This window comes from Malaclemys terrapin, chromosome 20, assembly GCF_027887155.1.
Source record: "Malaclemys terrapin pileata isolate rMalTer1 chromosome 20, rMalTer1.hap1, whole genome shotgun sequence".
Classification (NCBI taxonomy): Eukaryota; Metazoa; Chordata; order Testudines; family Emydidae; genus Malaclemys; species Malaclemys terrapin.
In genome coordinates this window covers 16,132,776-16,150,050 of record NC_071524.1, presented here as the reverse complement: position 1 = coordinate 16,150,050, position 17,275 = coordinate 16,132,776, and the positions used below count along the sequence as shown (strand labels likewise).

The 17,275-nt window shown below is 61.8% G+C and overlaps 1 protein-coding gene across 1 annotated transcript; it reads left to right on the top strand.

Annotated features, from left to right (window-relative positions):
- Positions 1–3: 3 nt before the first annotated feature.
- Positions 4–15,963, top strand: ACP7 (acid phosphatase 7, tartrate resistant (putative)). The gene is made up of 14 exons (XM_054010258.1): positions 4–338; positions 6,439–6,695; positions 7,320–7,520; positions 8,062–8,244; positions 8,772–8,797; positions 9,480–9,577; positions 10,115–10,177; positions 10,667–10,781; positions 10,866–10,979; positions 11,220–11,277; positions 12,288–12,355; positions 12,477–12,548; positions 13,236–13,373; positions 14,860–15,963. The coding sequence occupies exons 2-14, from the start codon at positions 6,599–6,601 to the stop codon at positions 14,923–14,925; spliced, it is 1,299 nt and encodes a 432-aa protein (XP_053866233.1). The 5' UTR covers positions 4–338; positions 6,439–6,598; the 3' UTR covers positions 14,926–15,963.
- Positions 15,964–17,275: the final 1,312 nt, after the last annotated feature.

Sequence of the window (17,275 nt, the reverse complement as noted above, 5' to 3'; positions counted from 1 at the left end):
GGAGCTGGGGAGAGAACCCAGGAGTCCTGCCCCCCCCTCCTCACTTTTCATCCCCCTCCATCTCCCAGCTTCTTTTCCGGTGTGGGGCGGGCACATGCCCCGTGCAGGGAGTGCGGCTCTGCCCGCCCCTGCCTCCCTCCCCAGGCCCGGGGCCACCAGCCGCTCGGTGCCTCCTGCGGGCTGACGTCCTTCCGCCCCGGCCCTGCAGCACCGGCTGGTTGGGCTGCGGGGGGAGCCGACAGCAGCCGGGGCAGCCCGGTGCCTGCATCGAGCTGACCGGCCTCAGCCCTGGGAGGACAGCGGGGGAGCCCTGGCCGTGCGGGGAGCTGCGGAGCGAGGTAAACGCGAGTGCGGGGCTAGGGAGACCCCTGGCCGGGCAGGGGTGTGTGAGCGAGTGGTTGGGGGGGCTGGGAGCCAGGACTCCTGGGTTCTTTCCCCAGTTCTGGGAGGGGAATGGGGTGTAGTGGCTAGAGTGCGGGGCGCTGGGAGCCAGGACTCCTGGGTTCTATCTGAGCTCTGGGAGGGGAGTGGGGTCTAGTGGTTAGAGCTGGGGGTCTGGGAACTAGGACTCCTGGGTTCTCTCCCCAGCTGTGGGAGGGGAGTGGGTTCTAGTGGCTAGAACAGGGGGGTCTGGGAGCCAGGACTCCTGGGTTTTCTCCCCAGCTGTGGGAGGGGAGTGGGTTCTAGTGGCTAGAGCAGGGGGTCTGGGAGCCAGGACTCCTGGGTTCTCTCCCCAGCTCGGGGAAGGGAGGGGAGGGGGGTTATAGTGATTAAAGTAGGTCACTGTTATTAACCTCCCAGGGCTGGGTTCTATTCCCTGCTGTCTCACAGACTCCCCATGTGACTTTGGGCAAGTCCCTGCCTACGTGCTGTGCCTCAGTTTCCTCAACTGCACAAACGGGGTCAATGACACTGAATCACCTCCCTCGGGGGGTGTGGAGGTGGCTGACAGCAGCCAGGGAAGGATTGACCATGTCAGCACCGTAACTGGTGCCCAGCAACTCGCAGAGCACAGGCATGGAGCTGGGCCCTGCCCCACGGCGTCTGCAGTCCGGCTGCTGCCCTGCGTGGGAATGCCATAGGGGGGTAGAAAGCTCCCAAAGCTAGAAATAGAACCCAGGAGTCCTGATTCCCAGCCCACTCCTCCTGCTCTAACCACTAGATCCCACTCCCCTTCCAGAGCTGGGGAGAGAACCCAGGAGTCCTGCCTCACATCCCCCCACGCTCTAACAGAGCGCCCTGACCTAAGAGGCACTAGATCTTCCTTCCCCATTTCCCCCCTGTCACGGAGTATTGGGGGACTCAGGGCCCTGCACCCCCGGCTTCCTGCGATTCACCATGACTCTCAGCCAGCCAGTAAAGCAGAAGGTTTATTTGGATGACAGGAATACAGTCCAAGACAGGTCTTGCAGGCACAGACAACAGGGACCCCCTCAGTTAGGTCCATCTTGGGGTCCCCGGGCATCCCAGCCCAGCCCCCCTTGGGAGGTCAGAGCCATCTCTCCCCCCAGCCCTCTCTCCCTGCCTGCTTCCAGCACTCTGCCTCCAGCGACCCCTCCCACAGCCTTTGTTCAGTTTCCCGGGCTAAGGAGTCGCCTCCCCTTCAACCCCTTCCTGGGTTCTCATGTTACACACTCAGGTATGCGCCCTCGGGCGCCCTCGGGCAGATCCCATCCTGCAATGCAGACCATCCTAGTCACACTCCCCTGTCAGCATTCACAGACCACAGTGAGAACAGGCCCAGTTCGTCACATCTCTCCCCCCTTCGAGACCGAACTGAGCAGGGTCACTTTAGCCAGTGACCCGGGGAAGTTCGAACCTACCCCCGTTCCCATGGATGCCCCCGCATCCCTCCCATTCCTTGGTGAGAATTACACCAGGCCCCTCCAGTTTCACGCCCCCCCTTAGGTCGGGGGTGCTTGATGGCACTCGCAGTTCGCATGTGGGAAGGTTTATGCGGCCTGCGCCCTTTTCCCACCCCCATACCTCTGGGGTTCCAACTGGGCTGTGGTCTTCTCCCAGCGCTCCAGTCTGGAGGTCTGTGCTTTGGGCTCTCTTGGTTCAGAGCCGCCCTTTTAACCTTGGCCACCCTCTGGAAAGGATCCTTTATGCTGGGCAAGGGTCCTAAAGCTGTTTTCCCCTTGTCCCAGGCCTTCCTCCCCCTCTGACAGGGGTCACAGGATCCGCAGTACTGTCGGACAGTAACAAAGACCCCAGGCCAGTAAAAGCTCCGTAGCAGCCTCTGCTGGGTACGCCAGGTTCCCTGGTGCCCTGAGAGGGGAATGTCATGGGCCCGGCACAGCAGCTGGCGGCGATACTTCTGGGGTACCACCAGCTGCCTCCTGATCCCCCCTGACTCCATTTTCCCTGGGGGAGCCCATTCTCGGTACAGGAACCCCTTCTCCCACAGGAACCTTTTCCGGCCACCTCGTCCCATGGTCTGTACCGCATTGAGGTCAGCCAGGTCCCTTATCTTCCGCAAGGAGGGATCTCTCTGCAACTCGGCCTGGAACTCAGCAGCTGGGACAGGGATGGCCACCTGCTCTTTCTCGCCCGCTGGGTCCGAAGCTGCAGCCTCCCTGAGCCGCGTCCCTGGGCGTTCCCTCCCCACCAGCTTAGGGTCCCGCGCCTCAGGCAAAGCACCCCCCCCAAGGCCAGGGGGCAGTGCCCCTTGCCGGCTCTGACCGCGGGTCACAACTAAGGCGGTCTGGGGGCTGCTTGGCCAGTCCTCTAGGTCCCCCCCCATCAACACCTCGGTGGGCAAATGGTGGTGCACTCCCACGTCCTTGGGGCCCTCCTTGGCCCCCCATTTCAGGTGTACCCTCGCTATGGGAACCTTGAATGGGGTCCCGCCCACCCCGGTCAGGGTCAGGAAGGTGTTGGGCACCACCCGATCTGGGGCCACCACCTCGGGCCGGGCCAGTGTCACCTCTGCGCCCGTGTCCCAGTAACCATAAACTTTCTTCCCCTCCACCTCCAGGGGAACAAGGCACTCGCTCCGCAGGGACAGCCCCGCGCCAACCCTGTAAACGGAGAACTTTGAATCTGGAGCATCTGGCCCCCCAGAGAAGCTAGCCTGGGGCTCTCCTCCCTCCTTAGCAGGTGGTACTCTGCCAGCCCCCCTTCCCTGGGAATGCTGCCTCTCGCCGGGCTGGGTCTCTACCCAGTCAACCCTCTGTGGGTTCGGCCTGCTCAGTCTGTCCCTGAGCCTGGGGCACTGGGCCCGTATGTGGCCCTTTTGGCCACAGTGGTAGCAGCCCATGTCCCATGGGCCCCCTTGAGTGGGTCGGATGGTCCTGATGCCGGATGTTCCCCTCTGATGGGGTTTTTCTGTATTTTCCCACGGGGAGGTCCCATGGTGACTCTCTCTCTGCGTTGTGGTGGGATTGCTCCTTTGGGACTCCTCCCTTTTATCTCCTGACCGGCTCTTTACGAACTCATCGGCCAGCCGGCCTGCCTGTCGCGGGTTCTCTGGCTTTCTGTCCACCAACCACAGCCTCAGGTCAGATGGGCACCGCTCATACAGTTGCTCCAGTACCAGCAGTTTGACCAGGTCCTCCTTCGTCTGGGCCCCATCAGCCCACTTGCTGGCGTATCCTTCCATGCGGGCGGCTAGTTGCAGATATGAGATCTCAGGGGTTTTATCCTGATTCCGGAACCTTTCCCGGTACATCTCAGGAGTCAGCCCAAACTCCCGTAGCAGGGCCTTTTTGAATAGCTCGTAGTCCCCTTTCTCTGCCTCTTCCAGTTGGCGGTACAATGCCACGGCTTTGGGGTCCAGTAAGGGGGTAAGGACCCGGAGTCTGTCCGCGGGATCAACCTGGTGCAGCTCGCAGGCCGTCTCAAAGGCCTCCAGGAAGTCATCCATGTCCTCCCCCTCCTTGTATGGGGCCATGATGCACTTATCAAAGCTCCGTGCAGTCCTGGGTCCCCCCTCACTCACCGCAGCCGGGGGTTCGCTGCCCCTCAGTCTCGCCAGTTCCAGTTCACGCTGATGCTGTCTCTCATTCTCCTGTCTCTGTCTCTCTTTCTCCTCCCGTTCATGCTGATGCTGTCTCTCTTTCTCCTCCCGTTCATGCTGTCTCTGTCTCTCTTCACGCTGATGCTGTCTCTCTTTCTCCTCCCGTTCACGCTGATGCTGTCTCTCTTTCTCCTCCCGTTCATGCTGACGCTGTCTCTCTTCATGCTGTCTCTGTTGTTCACGATCCTCCAGCTCCCTCAGTTTTAGCTCTTTCTCCCATTCCAGCCAATTTCGCTCCCCGGATGCCGAACGCCGCCGGGAGGATCCTCTGCTGGCCGGCGAGCTTCGCCGGGGGGACCCCCTGCTGGCCGGGGGGGTCACGGCGCCCTCGGTATTTGCTGGGCTCCTCCCCACCCTTCCCCTAGGCATAGGAAGGAGGGGTCTCGGGAAGCCCTCAGCAGCCGGCTGACCACTCCCAGCTGGGACAGACACTGGTGCCTGCGCTGCATTTGCCAGGCTGCTTCCCTGAGACACAGGGATCAGTTCATTCGCGCGATCTTCCGCCTCCAGCTGGGCAATGAGCTGTTCTTTGGTGAGCCTCCCAATGCGCAGCCGCCTCTGCTTGCACAGCTCCACCAGGTCGCTCTTAAGCCGCTTGGCATACATCTTCCTGCTGGCCACTCACCGGCCTGTGTGCTCACAGCTCCCCACAGTTCCCAGGGGGCCCCCTAGTGTGCCAGCCCTTCTCGAGGTCACCGCCTCTCTGCCAGGGTCGAGCTGCAGACTCCTCCGCCCCTGGGACCACTCGCTGCGATCCCCCCGGGGGACCCTGTTACTGCAAAAGTCCTTCTCGCTGGTCACACACTCCCAGGGGTAATAACCGTCTCTCTCTCACTCTTCAGCACGCCTGGTCCCCGTCAATCCCCCTTCGTTTTACTGCTCCCCAGTCACTTACTGCAGGAAGCGCCGTCCACGGGGTGCAGTAGATCCCACCGCTGCCACCAGTTGTCACGGAGTATTGGGGGACTCAGGGCCCTGCACCCCCGGCTTCCTGCGATTCACCATGACTCTCAGCCAGCCAGTAAAGCAGAAGGTTTATTTGGATGACAGGAATACAGTCCAAGACAGGTCTTGCAGGCACAGACAACAGGGACCCCCTCAGTTAGGTCCATCTTGGGGTCCCCGGGCATCCCAGCCCAGCCCCCCTTGGGAGGTCAGAGCCATCTCTCCCCCCAGCCCTCTCTCCCTGCCTGCTTCCAGCACTCTGCCTCCAGCGACCCCTCCCACAGCCTTTGTTCAGTTTCCCGGGCTAAGGAGTCGCCTCCCCTTCAACCCCTTCCTGGGTTCTCATGTTACACACTCAGGTATGCGCCCTCAGATCCCACACTCAGGTATGCGCCCTCAGATGCGCCCGGGCAGATCCCATCCTGCAATGCAGACCATCCTAGTCACACTCCCCTGTCAGCATTCACAGACCACAGTGAGAACAGGCCCAGTTCGTCACACCCCCACCATCTCATGACTTGCTTTAATGTTGCAACACTGGCCACTGGATAACCCAGCCGGTCAGGTCAAGTCGGCGTCTCCACCTGCCTGCGCCCCGTCCCCGCCCGCATGGAATCCCTGAGGGGGATCCATCCCTCGGTGCTTCTCCAATGACTGATTTCTTGGCCTCGCTAGGTTCTCCCATCACCCCATGGCTAAGGGAGCTGGGGCTTTAATGCTAGGGTAGGGGGCAGTATGTGGGGGGGGGCAGTGGTATCTCCATGGCACTACTCGCTCCGTGGTTGCACAGGTCGTCTGTTTGCAAGGTTGCCCATCTGGCACCGCCCAAGGCCCTAATTGGGGTTCCGGGCAGAGTTGGGGGGGGCGGGACGGCTGGTGTGGGTGGCAGCTTGGATAACAGGGCATGCCTGTTTGTCTGCCTCTGCTCTCGGGTTCGCCCAGGAGCGGGACTCTGGGCTGCCCGTCCTGGTGGGTCAGCGTGGTGCGGAGGGGCACCTGCCTAGTGCCCTGGGGCAGAGCCAGGAGCAACTGGCAGGGGAGGGGCAGCCGGTGTTGGCCTGGGGCTTGAGGTGGGAGAGAGAATTTTGGTTGCTGTCCCATGGCACAGGGACCCCATCCCCCTTCTGCCAGGGCACCCTGATCCCTCCCCAACAGACTGTATCCCCTCAGCCCCCCTTTGTGAGGGCGTGGAGGCTGTTTTTCCAGGCATCCCTTGCCCGATGCTGAGATGCAGCTGCCTCTGGGGTGGCGTGTGTTGGCTGTCTATACAGGGATCCACCATAAGGGACGTGTTTGTCCCCTGCAGCCAGCTCCCCAATAACTCCACTCCTATACCCCATCAGGGAACCCCAGAGCTGGGTCCCCCAGCACCTCCTCCTAGCCTCCCCACTAGGAGACCCCCAGAGATAGCTCCCCCTTACCCCTGCTCCCAGCCCCCCCATAACTCTGTGAATTTGAACTCTGCCCCGCAGGAGTTGCCTGGCCTCACTGCTGACGTATCAGGCTGTGGAAATCAGAGCTGTGTGGTGCTGACTCAGGACAACAGGAGGATCTGACCCGTTCACAGGCCAGCGCCCCACGGCTTTCGTTTCCCCGTCCCTCTCCCACACGGCCGGGAAGAGCAGGACGAGAATGGGGCCGCGCGGCTGGCTCTGCCTGGTGCTCCCCTGGGTGCTGTGCCAGGGCACCAGCCGCACCCAGCCCGAGCAAGTGCATCTCTCCTACCCAGGTGAGGCTGCCGGGGCCCCGTCTCCAGGCTGGGGGACCTGGGGAGAGGCTGGGAGCCCAGCTCCACGGGGTTATTAATGTTTATATCATTGGGCCTGGGGTCCCCAGCTCTGGGAGGAGAGTGGGGTCTAGTGGTTAGAGCAGGGGAGGGCTGGGAGCCAGGACTCCTGAGTTCTATCCCCAGCCCTGGGAGGGGAGTGGGGTCTAGTGGTTGGGGGTGGGGGGGCTGGGAGCCAGGACTCCTGGGTTCTATCCCAGCTCAGGCAGTGACCACTTTGTCTCGCTTCAAGTGAGTCCCTTCCCCTCTCTGTGTCTCAGTTCCTGCAAACTGCAAACACTTCCCTGTCTCAGTTCCAGGGTGTTGGTGAGATGGGGGAAGGTTGAATCAGTTTCCCAGGCAGATCCAGCTCCTTGGAAACCAGGGTCTGGTTCCGGGCCTGGCCATAGGCCCATCCGGAGGGTCGGAGCCAGAGGATGGAGCTGGAGCGGGGTAGGAGTGGATGGAACCGGCTCTGTGTGGAATTAGCCCTCGTAGCACCTAGACAGAGCCGGTGTTGGGAGCGGGCCGGCGTCCCGGGAAGGACTTGGGCTCTAAGCGCTCACCGGGCTGTTCTAACCCTGGCAGGCGACCCCACCGCTATGACCGTCACCTGGACGACCTTCGACCGGGCCGGCTCCATCGTGGAGTTCGGCCCAGAGCCGGGCGAGGTCTTCACCACCTCCGCCAAGGGCCACGCCAGCCGGTTCGTGGACGGCGGGTGGTTGCGCCGCAGCATGTTCATCCACCGGGTCACCCTGCGGGGCCTGGCCCCCGGGCAGCGCTACGGTGAGTGGGGGCCCGGCCGCGGCTCCTCTCCTGGCAGTGGGCGGGGGGCCCGGTGCACTGCAGACTTCATCCGCACCGAGCCACCAGATGAGGGACAGAGACACGGGGGCAGGGCTGGAGAACGGGCTGCACATGGGAAGGAGAGACCTGGGGACACGCACTGATGGGGGGGCGCCCAGACACCCCGCCACGCTCCCTGACGTCTCGTGCCCCGACACACGCACACGCCCAGCCACACGCGCACGCACTGAGAGGTGGGGCACACACACAAGCCCAGTGTCACCCAGCAATATCCACCATCACCAGGGCCAAATCTGCGTTGGGCCCAAATACACCCCAACCCCGAGCACTCAGCCCCCCCCCACACACACGGCAGGGGGCTAGGGTGACCAGATGTCCTGATTTTAAAGGGACAGTCCCGATTTTGGGGTCTTTTTCTTATATAGGCTCCTATTACCCCCCACCCCTTGTCCCGATTTTTCACACTTGCTGTCTGGTCACCCTACAGGTGTCTGAGTCTCTCCCTGCTCTTCCCCTGTAGCTTATCGCTGCGGGAGCCCGCTGGGCTGGAGCCGGCTCTACGGCTTCCGGGCTCTGCAGAATGGCACCGACTGGAGCCCGCGTCTCGCTGTCTTCGGTGACATGGGGAACATCAACCCCCAGTCCCTGCCCAGGCTCCAGCGCGACACGCAGCAGGACATGTACGACGTGATCCTGCACGTAGGTCGGTGTCACGCCGCGCTCCCCCCAGGTTCCTGGGATCGGGGCTGGAGAAGGGACGGGCTCGGGGCGGGGATGGGACATGGGGCTTTTTCCTCTAGGGGGCGCTGGTGATCCCGCCCCAGGGCAGGAGACTGGCTGGCTCAAGGGTCGGGGAATGGGACACGGGGCCTTTTCCCTCTCGGGGGCGCCAGCTCCCATCCCATCCATGTCAGGAATGACCGACAGTCATCCCCATCTCGTGACCCGTTGGTGCCCCCTGAAATGAACTCGCTGGGTCCGTGTCCAGGGCCCACGTCCCCCAAAGCACCGCTAGGGGCACTAACTGACCCCCTTGTTGGGGATCTCAGTTTAAGGAGCGCCTCTCTCCCCTCCAGAGATTAGGGCAGGATTCAGGGGGCATCAAACCAGCACTGTTGGCTTAATAATGGGGAGGGGGGTAACCCCCAATCTGGGTAAAATCTCCCCCAGGCCACCCCCTGCCCCCAGGGCAGAGCAGCCGATTCACTGTGATCCTCTTGTCTTTCCCAGGGGATTTTGCCTATGACATGGACCAGGTAAATTCTGTAGCCACGCTGCCTCCTGCGCCTTCCCCTCTCCTCCGGCTGCGCCCCATCCTGCTCCCCTCCATGTTCGGGGGGCTGGCCCCGCTCGCTGGCGTCTCTGCGGTGGAGATCCAGGGCCGACGTCGGGAGGGGTCCCCCAGGAGAAGGGGCCGTGTGCTCAGCTCCAAGGGTTTCTGGGCCCCCATGAATGCACGTTCACCTGTGTGCGTCCCCACCCGGCCTGGTCGGGTATCTCTCCCTTGCGTGTCTCATGGACTCAGCGAGGTTGACAAAGCTGCCCCAGCCCTGGAGCTAACCCAGCTGGCAGAGGCTGGCACGTGGGTTTGATTCCCGTACACGGCGACTTGCCCAGGAGGCCGGTATTATGAGCCCAGGCCCATGGGAGATTGGAGCTGCCTTGGGATGTGCCAGGGAGCTGTGTCGCCTACGATAGGAATTGAAGCAACAATGGCAGGCGGGTTGGGCCCGTCCACCCCACCCCCCATCCTTGCCCTGGTGGCCATGTATGCAAACCCACACGCGTGTTGCATTTGCACACGGATCTGCCCACCCACTTCTATGCACGTGGCCCTACAGTCCCCCGGGGTACACACAGCCCTCAGGCATGTAAATGCGCTCCGAGGGTGCAGCGTTCCCGGGCGCCTCGGCTGATGCGACTGTCTCTGGGGTGTAGTGTAACGCCAGGGTCGGAGACGCCTTCATGCGCAAGATCGAGCCCGTCGCCGCGTCGGTGCCGTACATGACGTGCCCGGGGAACCACGAGGAGAAATAGTGAGTGGGCGGATCTCGCACGGGGTGCCTATGGGCGGGACGGCTAGCTCTGCCCCTCCCTCACCTCAGCCACCCCCCAGCTCTCTCCCCTTTCCCCACCCCACACGCTGCCCGCAGATTCCCTCCCAGCCTTGGCCACTGACCTCTGCTGGGGTTTATTTGCTCCATGCTTGAACAGCGTCCCCTGTCGGACACACGCAGGACGTGCCCCTGCAGGGAACTGCCAGAGCACCTGGCTCAGAGAGGATTTATGGGTCTATACGGCCTGATGGGATTATGGGGGAGGGAGATTTGTTGCCCTGGGAGCCTCAGCCTGCGGTTGGGGCTGGGGAAGAGGTGGCGGAGCCGGAGGTGTCTCCATCTGCTCCCGGAGAGGGACTAGGAGCGGCAGCCTAGAGGCCAGGGTGAGGGGTGCATTACGGATGCTTGAGACGCCAGTCTGGGAATTGGGAGGGGGGAGGATTAAATCCACCCCCCCACACCCTCCCTCACACCCCCCCGCTGCTGCCCCTAATTGTTCTTCCTCCCCCCCACCAGCAACTTCTCCAACTACCGTGCCCGATTCAGCATGCCCAGTGACACGGAGGGCCTGTGGTACAGGTGAGCACCCCGCCTGGCCCCCAGGGGGCAGTGTTCCAGCCCCAGGCGCCCAACCCCGGCAGAGGTGCAGGGGGATAAGAACACTAGGGGCAGGACTCTCTGGGCCTGCCTGTGCTTGGTTAGAGTGGGGTCCAGGAGGCTGGGACGCCTGGGTTCTATCCTCAGCTCTGGGAGGGGAGTGGGGTCTAGTGGTTAGAGCAGGGAGGCTGGGAGTCGGGATGCCTGAATTTTATCCCCAACCCTGTGAGGACAGTGGAGTCTAGAGCAGGGGGGCTGGGAGCCAGGACTCCTGGGTTCTATCCCCTGCCCTGGGAGGGGAGCAGGGAGGACTGGGAGCCAGGTTCTATTGCTGCTACTGATTCCATGTCTGTGTTGAGGGGCATGCTGCTTCCCCCATTGCGTGCCTCAGTTTCCCCCCAGCATAGCACAGGGCTCATCCTTTGCCCTCCCTCCCTTGTCACCGTATGATTCTGCTTCTCTGCCCGCCAGCTGGGACGTCGGCCCTGCCCACATCATCTCCTTCTCCACCGAGGTGTATTTCTACCTGAACTATGGCCGTCACCTCGTCCAGGAGCAGTACCAATGGCTAGAGAGAGACCTAAAGGTAGACCCAGCCCCTAGCCCTCCTGGCTGCCCGCCCGCCCAGACTGTCTCGCTCACAGACTCTCTCTCTCCCCCTTGGCGGCAGGAGGCCACGCGGCCGGATCGGCGCCGGCGCCACCCGTGGATCATCACCATGGGGCACCGGCCCATGTACTGCTCCAACAACGACCTCGACGACTGCACGGAGCACGAGAGCATCGTGAGTGGGGCGGGGGGGGGGGGGGGCGCTGCAGAGGAGGGAGGCGGATGCTCTTGCACCCAGCGGGCAGGGGGAGGCGCGTGGGGAGCCGAGTGGGGACCGGCAGACTGATCCAGGGAGGCCGTTCCACGTGGCGGGGAGGGGGGACCTCGCTGGAGGGCCTTAGAGAGAGAATGTGGGGTAACCCGCCAGGGCCCCCTCCAGCTGCTGATTCCCCCCCCCCGCTGTCTTTCCCCTCAGGTTCGCCGAGGGCTCCCCCAACATCTGTACGGCCTGGAGGACCTGTTCTATAAATACGGTACCCGCTGTCCATCCCTCCAGCCTCCTCCGGCGGTGCCCCCTAGGGGGAACCTGGGAAGCTCCCCCTGCAGGACATATGCTGGGGCTGTCAGCTGGAGCCCCGGGGCAACAGGAGGAGGGGAGGGGTGACACCAAGGCACTTTGGGGGCTCACACCGACCAGGACGGGCTTCTGTCACCCCCTGAGTGTCTCTGTGTCCGGCAGCCCTGGCCCAGAGCCCTGCCCCCAGCAGCCGTGGGGATGAGCCAGCCTGGGTACTGATGCAGGGGGACCCCAACGGCCCAGTCCCTCTCCCCGGACACTCCTGGACGGCAGCGACAGAGCCCACACCCCAGGGACTTCGGCCCCCCGGCACCTTTCTCAGCTCTGGCCCCGGGTGACGGACGCCCCAAAGGACTTTTCTGCTTCGATCTCCCACCGTCTACTGTCTCTGTTTCCAGCGCCGCGAAGGATTCCTGGGGGCGCAGGCTCCGTCCCCCGCCGGGCTGGTTAAGCGGCCTGCCCTCCTCCCCACCCGCTCGTTTAGCTGGATGGCTTTGGTTACTTTTTTCATTGCCCTCCGAGGTCTGGCCTGGCTCAGTTTACCCCGCAGGCTCAGGAAAGCGGGCGGCCCAGCGTTATTTTCTCTAGGGCCGGCGGGGTTTAGGTACTGACTCGCGTAACTCCTTTCCGCGCCCGTTCCCGGCCCACCTCGCTCATTCTTTCTACACTGCCCGTACAAGGCCCAGCGGGTCCCGGTTGGTATATGATTCCTGTCACGCGTCCTTGTAGAGACACAGATTCTGACAGCGGCGTGTTGGGGCAATGTGTGTTTCTTTGCCCATCTTCTGCCCGGACTCTCCTGCGATTCACCTGGGGACTGGGCTGAGCCCCACACCCAATCTCTTAAAGGGCCGGCTCACCCGGCGACAGGGCCCCAGGACAGAGCACGCCTCGGCCCCCAATCCAGCCATGGGTCTAAGATCCAGTGGCCAGAGTCCTGAGCGGGTGCTGTCCTCTCTTCACCAGGTGTCGACCTAGAGCTGTGGGCCCATGAACACTCCTACGAGAGGCTGTGGCCTGTCTACAACTATCAGGTGACTCCTGATTGGTGGGTGGATGGGTGGGGGTCTCTCCGGGGTCGCTGTCCGGCCTGGTTAGGAGATTGAGTCCGAGATCTAAGTCTGAAACGACCCCGTCTGCCTTCCCCCGCTGCAGGTCTACAACGGCAGCGCCAAATCGCCCTACACCAACCCCCGGGCGCCCGTCCACATCATCACCGGATCGGCCGTAAGTGACAGCTGGGGCCCAAGCCTGGTAGCGCACCCAGCACCACCCGCCCATGCCAGCCTCTGCTCGCCTTGCGAGTCAATGGTGACGCCTACCGCTGACCGCCACGGGGCCGGGTGTCTCTGCCCACGGTTTAAGGGCCTGATCCTGTTAAGCGCCAGACACCTCCCAATTGGTGCTGAGTGTCCTCGGATCCCATTGAAATTCAGTGCGGGCGCTTCCAGGATTGGGGCTTAATTTAGAGGCCTGTTGTGGGAGCGGGGGTTAGTTTAAGGGCAAGAGTACGAGGAGCGGAGCTGGGCCTGATCCTGTCCTAGGACAGTCCTGCTGCGTGGGGGTGGGGCAGGATTGGTCCCCAGCTGCCCAGGGGATGGATGGAGGAGTGGGGAGGGGTCGGTGAGTGTAAGAGGCTCCATGAGAAGATGGAGGGATCGGGGGAGGAGACATGAAGCTGGGAGCAGGCTGAGAAGAGGGAAACTGAGGCACGGGCAAGGCAGCGATTTGCCCAAGGGCACCAGGGTCGCCATCCAATGCTCTATCTGCTAGGCCACGCTGCCTTGAAAGGGGTAGGGGGTGGAGGGATTGATGTGCAGTGGAGGTGGGGCTGAGGCAGCGGGAGGAGGAGTTGAGCTGGGTCCGCCCCCCACACATGGTCATGCAATGGGCTCTGCCCCCCTCCACCCGCAGGGCTGTAAGGAGAGGCTGGACCCCTTTGTCCCCAACCCACGGGAGTGGAGCGCCCTGCGCATCGAGGACTACGGCTACACGCGCCTGCAAATCCTCAACCGCAGCCACATCTGGCTGGAGCAAGTGTCCGACGACCAGGTACGGCACGGCTGGCGGATGGACCCCCCAACGCCCCCCCTGTCCTGCCTGGTCCGATCCCGGCCTGGGCAGGCTCCATGTGCGTTGCACTGTGCAGTGGACCCATTGCAGGGGTATCTGGGCACTGAACATTAACCACTAGACCCCACTCCCCTCCCAGAACCAAGGATAGAACCCAGGCGTCCTGACTCCCAGCCCCCCCAGCTCTAACCACTGGACCCCACTCCCCTCCCAGAGTCCTGGATAGAACCCAGGCGTCCTGACTTCCAGACCCCCTGCTCTAACCACTGGAGCTCACTCCCCTCCCAGAGCTAGGAGTCCTGACTCCCAGCCCCTCCTGCTCTAACCACTAGACCCCACCCCCCTTTGCAGAACCAAGGATAGAACCCAGAAGCCCTGACTCCCAGCACCCCTCTGCTCTAACCATTAGACATCACTCCCCTCCCACAACTGGGGAGAGGACCCAGGAGTCCTGATTCCCAGCCTCCCACCCCCAGCTCTATCCACTGCCCCCCCCCCCGTGATTGCTCCCACCTGCACCTAGCTGTCTGCACACACCCTGTCCAGCGTCACCACCTGGACAGCTCCCGCCATAGCAACCTCTCCCTGAATCTTAGTGGCACCCACAGGGTAGCAGAGAAGGGAAACCCTGGGGGTAAAGCAGCCCTGAACTCTCCTCCAGCCTAGGGTGGGAAAAGTCTGGAGCTGGGCGGCTGTGGAGAAAGGCACGGGAAGCATTTGGGCTTGTCCAGCTCCAAGCGGCTATAGGGGGAAAGCAGGGAGGGGAGTGTGGTCTAGTGAGTAGAGCGGGGAGGGGGGCTGGGAATAGGTGCCGAAGGCTGTTGGGAATCTGGCTCCTGTGTGGCGGGAGCCGGGCGGGAAGCCGGGCAGGTCCCTTCTGTTTTGGTGGGTTCACACTGGAAACACGCCTGAGCCATGGAATCCGGATTGGAACCTCCCAGAGTTCTCCCCACCTCTCTCTAGAGCAGCCTCACCTTGAGTTCAAACCCTCAGGGTCTTGATTTCCAGCCTTCCCTGCTCTAAGTGCTAGACCCCACTCCCCTCCCGGCGTTAGGAGTAAATCCAAATCCGGGTAGCTGCGGTTGGCTAAACGTGGATGTTTCCTTCGTTAGGAAGGTGATCACCAACTTCATTTGAATCCTTAATCGGTGCTTCAGATCAAGGGGGGATGCGGGGGAAGGGTTTAGTGAAATCCAGAATGTGGGAGGGGAAATAGCTGTAGAGATCTGGGGGGATGAGGCACATCTTCATGCCCCTGGGGATAGACTGCAATCCCACCTCTGCCACCAGTGTGAACTTTCCCCCTTTGTGGTCCCAATCTATCCCTCCCGTCCCCATTCCCGACACGTTGCCATAGACCCGCCCTGGGTTCTGAGGCTCCCCATGAAGCTCGTCTGGGTTCTGAGCAGTAGGGGAACGTCCCCTGGAGCCACCCCTGAACTTGAGTCCTGGTTTTGTCTTTCAGGACGGGAAAGTCGTGGATGGGATCTGGCTCATCAAGGAGTTGCACGGCCCCAAGGCTTGGCATTAGCCTGGCAGGAGGCCCCAGCCCTGAGTTGAGCAGAGGGACTGCGTCCCCAGGACCCCCTGAAATCCTCGTTATGTGGCTGGAGGCAGAGCTCCCTGCGGGGCTACAAACGAATCTGATCAAATCCAAAGGCCGCTCTGGCAGGGCCTGATGTATGGCACTGGAAGGACACGCCTGCCCCTGCAGCTGGGTCTTTATGACGGTGAACAAGCGCTTTGCTGCAACTGAGCGTATTAGGTCTCAGAGCACTTTCTACGGGTGGGGTTGTGTCTGTGTATTCCCAGTTTATAGACGGGGAAACTGAGGCACAGCACAAGGAAGAACCTTGAGCAAAATCATAGATGTAGGGGTCTTGCTTTCCAGTCTTCCCTGCCCTAATCACTAGATCCCATTCCCTTCTCAGAGTCAGGAATAGAACCCAGGAGTCCTGATTCCCAGCCCCCTGCTCTAACCACTACACCCCACTCCCCTCGGCAGGAACAGAACCCAGGAATCCTGATTCCCAGCCCCCTGCTCTAACCACTACACCCCACTCCCCTCGGCAGGAACAGAACCCAGGAATCCTGATTCCCAGCCCCCCTGTTCTAACCACTAGGTCTACCCCTCACCTCTATGTCAGGAATAGAACCCAGGCATCCTGACTCCCAGGCCTTTGTTCAAGCCACTGGCCCATTTTGCCTTTTACAAAAGAGTTAAAATGTTCTCCAGAGTCTGCCTGAGGCATCTCCACCTCTCGAATCTTTCTAGCCCTGAGACTGTGTGGGGGAAGGGGTGCCGGGAGCTGATGGTTTTCTTTCCTTATTTGCTCTTTCCTCCATGAGCTGACGCTAGGACCAGGCCTTCTCCCCTGCTGCTGGTCCCTGTAATGCAATAAGCCCCACACGGAGCTGCCAGGCGGCGAGGGATGGGGCTAGATTTGCCTTTCGCCATCAAGCGCGGCCCACGGTACATCTCTGAGGTTCGCTGTACGATCCTTAATGCTTCGAGCTACGCGCTGGGTCTTTTGTATTGATGCTCTGGAAATGAACGACACAAAATCAAGCTCAAAAGGTCTGCGATGCCCATCTCCTTCAGACGCCGTTTGATTTGCTTTGGTTGCCTTGACTGGTTTAGGGCCAGATTCTTCTTGGGTGTAAACCAGGAGGCGCCCCCTCCAAATCCTTAAGTCACAGAGAGGAGACTTCGGCTCTGTCACCGGCCCCTTTAAGGGGAGGCGGGCTCTGCCCCACCTGGGACTGATCAGCTGTCTCCTACCTGAAGCTGGGGGGGTCGAGGTCAGGTGATGGCCTGAGGCGCACCTGGCCAGCAAGGGCTCAGGTGAGGGGACGGATGGCAGGCAGGCAGTCCGGTTTTATGGTGTCTCCCAGATAGGTGGCTGGCACAGGGAGAATTTCCAGGAGTCTCTGGGTCCATGCGCTGGCTGTGAGGGGTGGGTGGGAGGGGGGAGTGGGGGTGTGTGTCTAGGTTTTCTGATTACCGATACACAGTGCCCTGCGTCAAGGGCGTGAGATAGACGCTGCTGCAGCATCTCTCCTTCGTGGGCCGGTGAGAGAGCCCGCTGGCTCCCAGGTTCCTCCTAGATCATTGCCACAGTCGGGGAAGGGCCAATGCTAGGCCAGATTTCTGCCGTCCTTTGCGGAGAGCCGTGGGGAGAGTTCGTTCTTTCCCCCACGCTGACATTGGCGGCTGTGAGGTACTGCCCGTCTCGCTGACCAAGACTGTCTCCCTGCGGTCCCCTATCGGTCCCACCTCTTCTCCTGTACGTGGCTTGTCAGCCGTTTTGGAGCAGGGGCCGTGTTTTTGTTCTGTGTTTGTACAGCGCCTAGCGCGATGGGCTCCGTGACTGGGGCTCCTCCGTGCTAAGGCAGCTCAGAACCCGGAGGACGAAGGAGCTCAGTTTCCTGTCTGGGCTTTGATAACGGTGTAAAAGTCACTAGCCTGCGTTAACTGTTCTAAGCTACTGCCTCCTATTAAGAGAGACTGAAAGACGGGGACTTCTCACCTTGAAGATGAATAAGAGGGAACATGGGGAAAATGGGGAAAAAAATAGTGGGTGCTCACCACCCACCAGTCACAGCTGTTTGGCGGCACCCCCGATTAGCTAGGGGTGGGGCTTGAGGGAGGGCAGAGAGCAGCAAGCGGGTGGGGGTCTTGGGGAAGGGGCGGAACGGTGGTGGAACGAGGCGGGGTGAGGATAGGGCTTTGGGGGAGAGGGGTAGATCGGGAGCTGGAAGTGGCGGAGTGAGGGTAGGGCCTCGGTGGAGGGGGGGCAGGGCCTTGGGACAGAGCGGGGGTGCAGTACCCCCAGGGAAAAGAGGCACAGGAGCTGAGGTTTTTTTTCACCCGTTAGCCG

Coding starts and splice junctions, on each gene's coding strand:
- ACP7 (XM_054010258.1), top strand. CDS start 6,599: ATGGGGCCGCGCGGCTGGCTCTGCCTGGTGCTCCCCTGGGTGCTGTGC. Junction 10,980..11,219: donor GCACGGAGCACGAGAGCATC/GTGAGTGGGGCG, acceptor CTTTCCCCTCAG/GTTCGCCGAGGGCTCCCCCA. Junction 11,278..12,287: donor GGACCTGTTCTATAAATACG/GTACCCGCTGTC, acceptor TCTCTTCACCAG/GTGTCGACCTAGAGCTGTGG.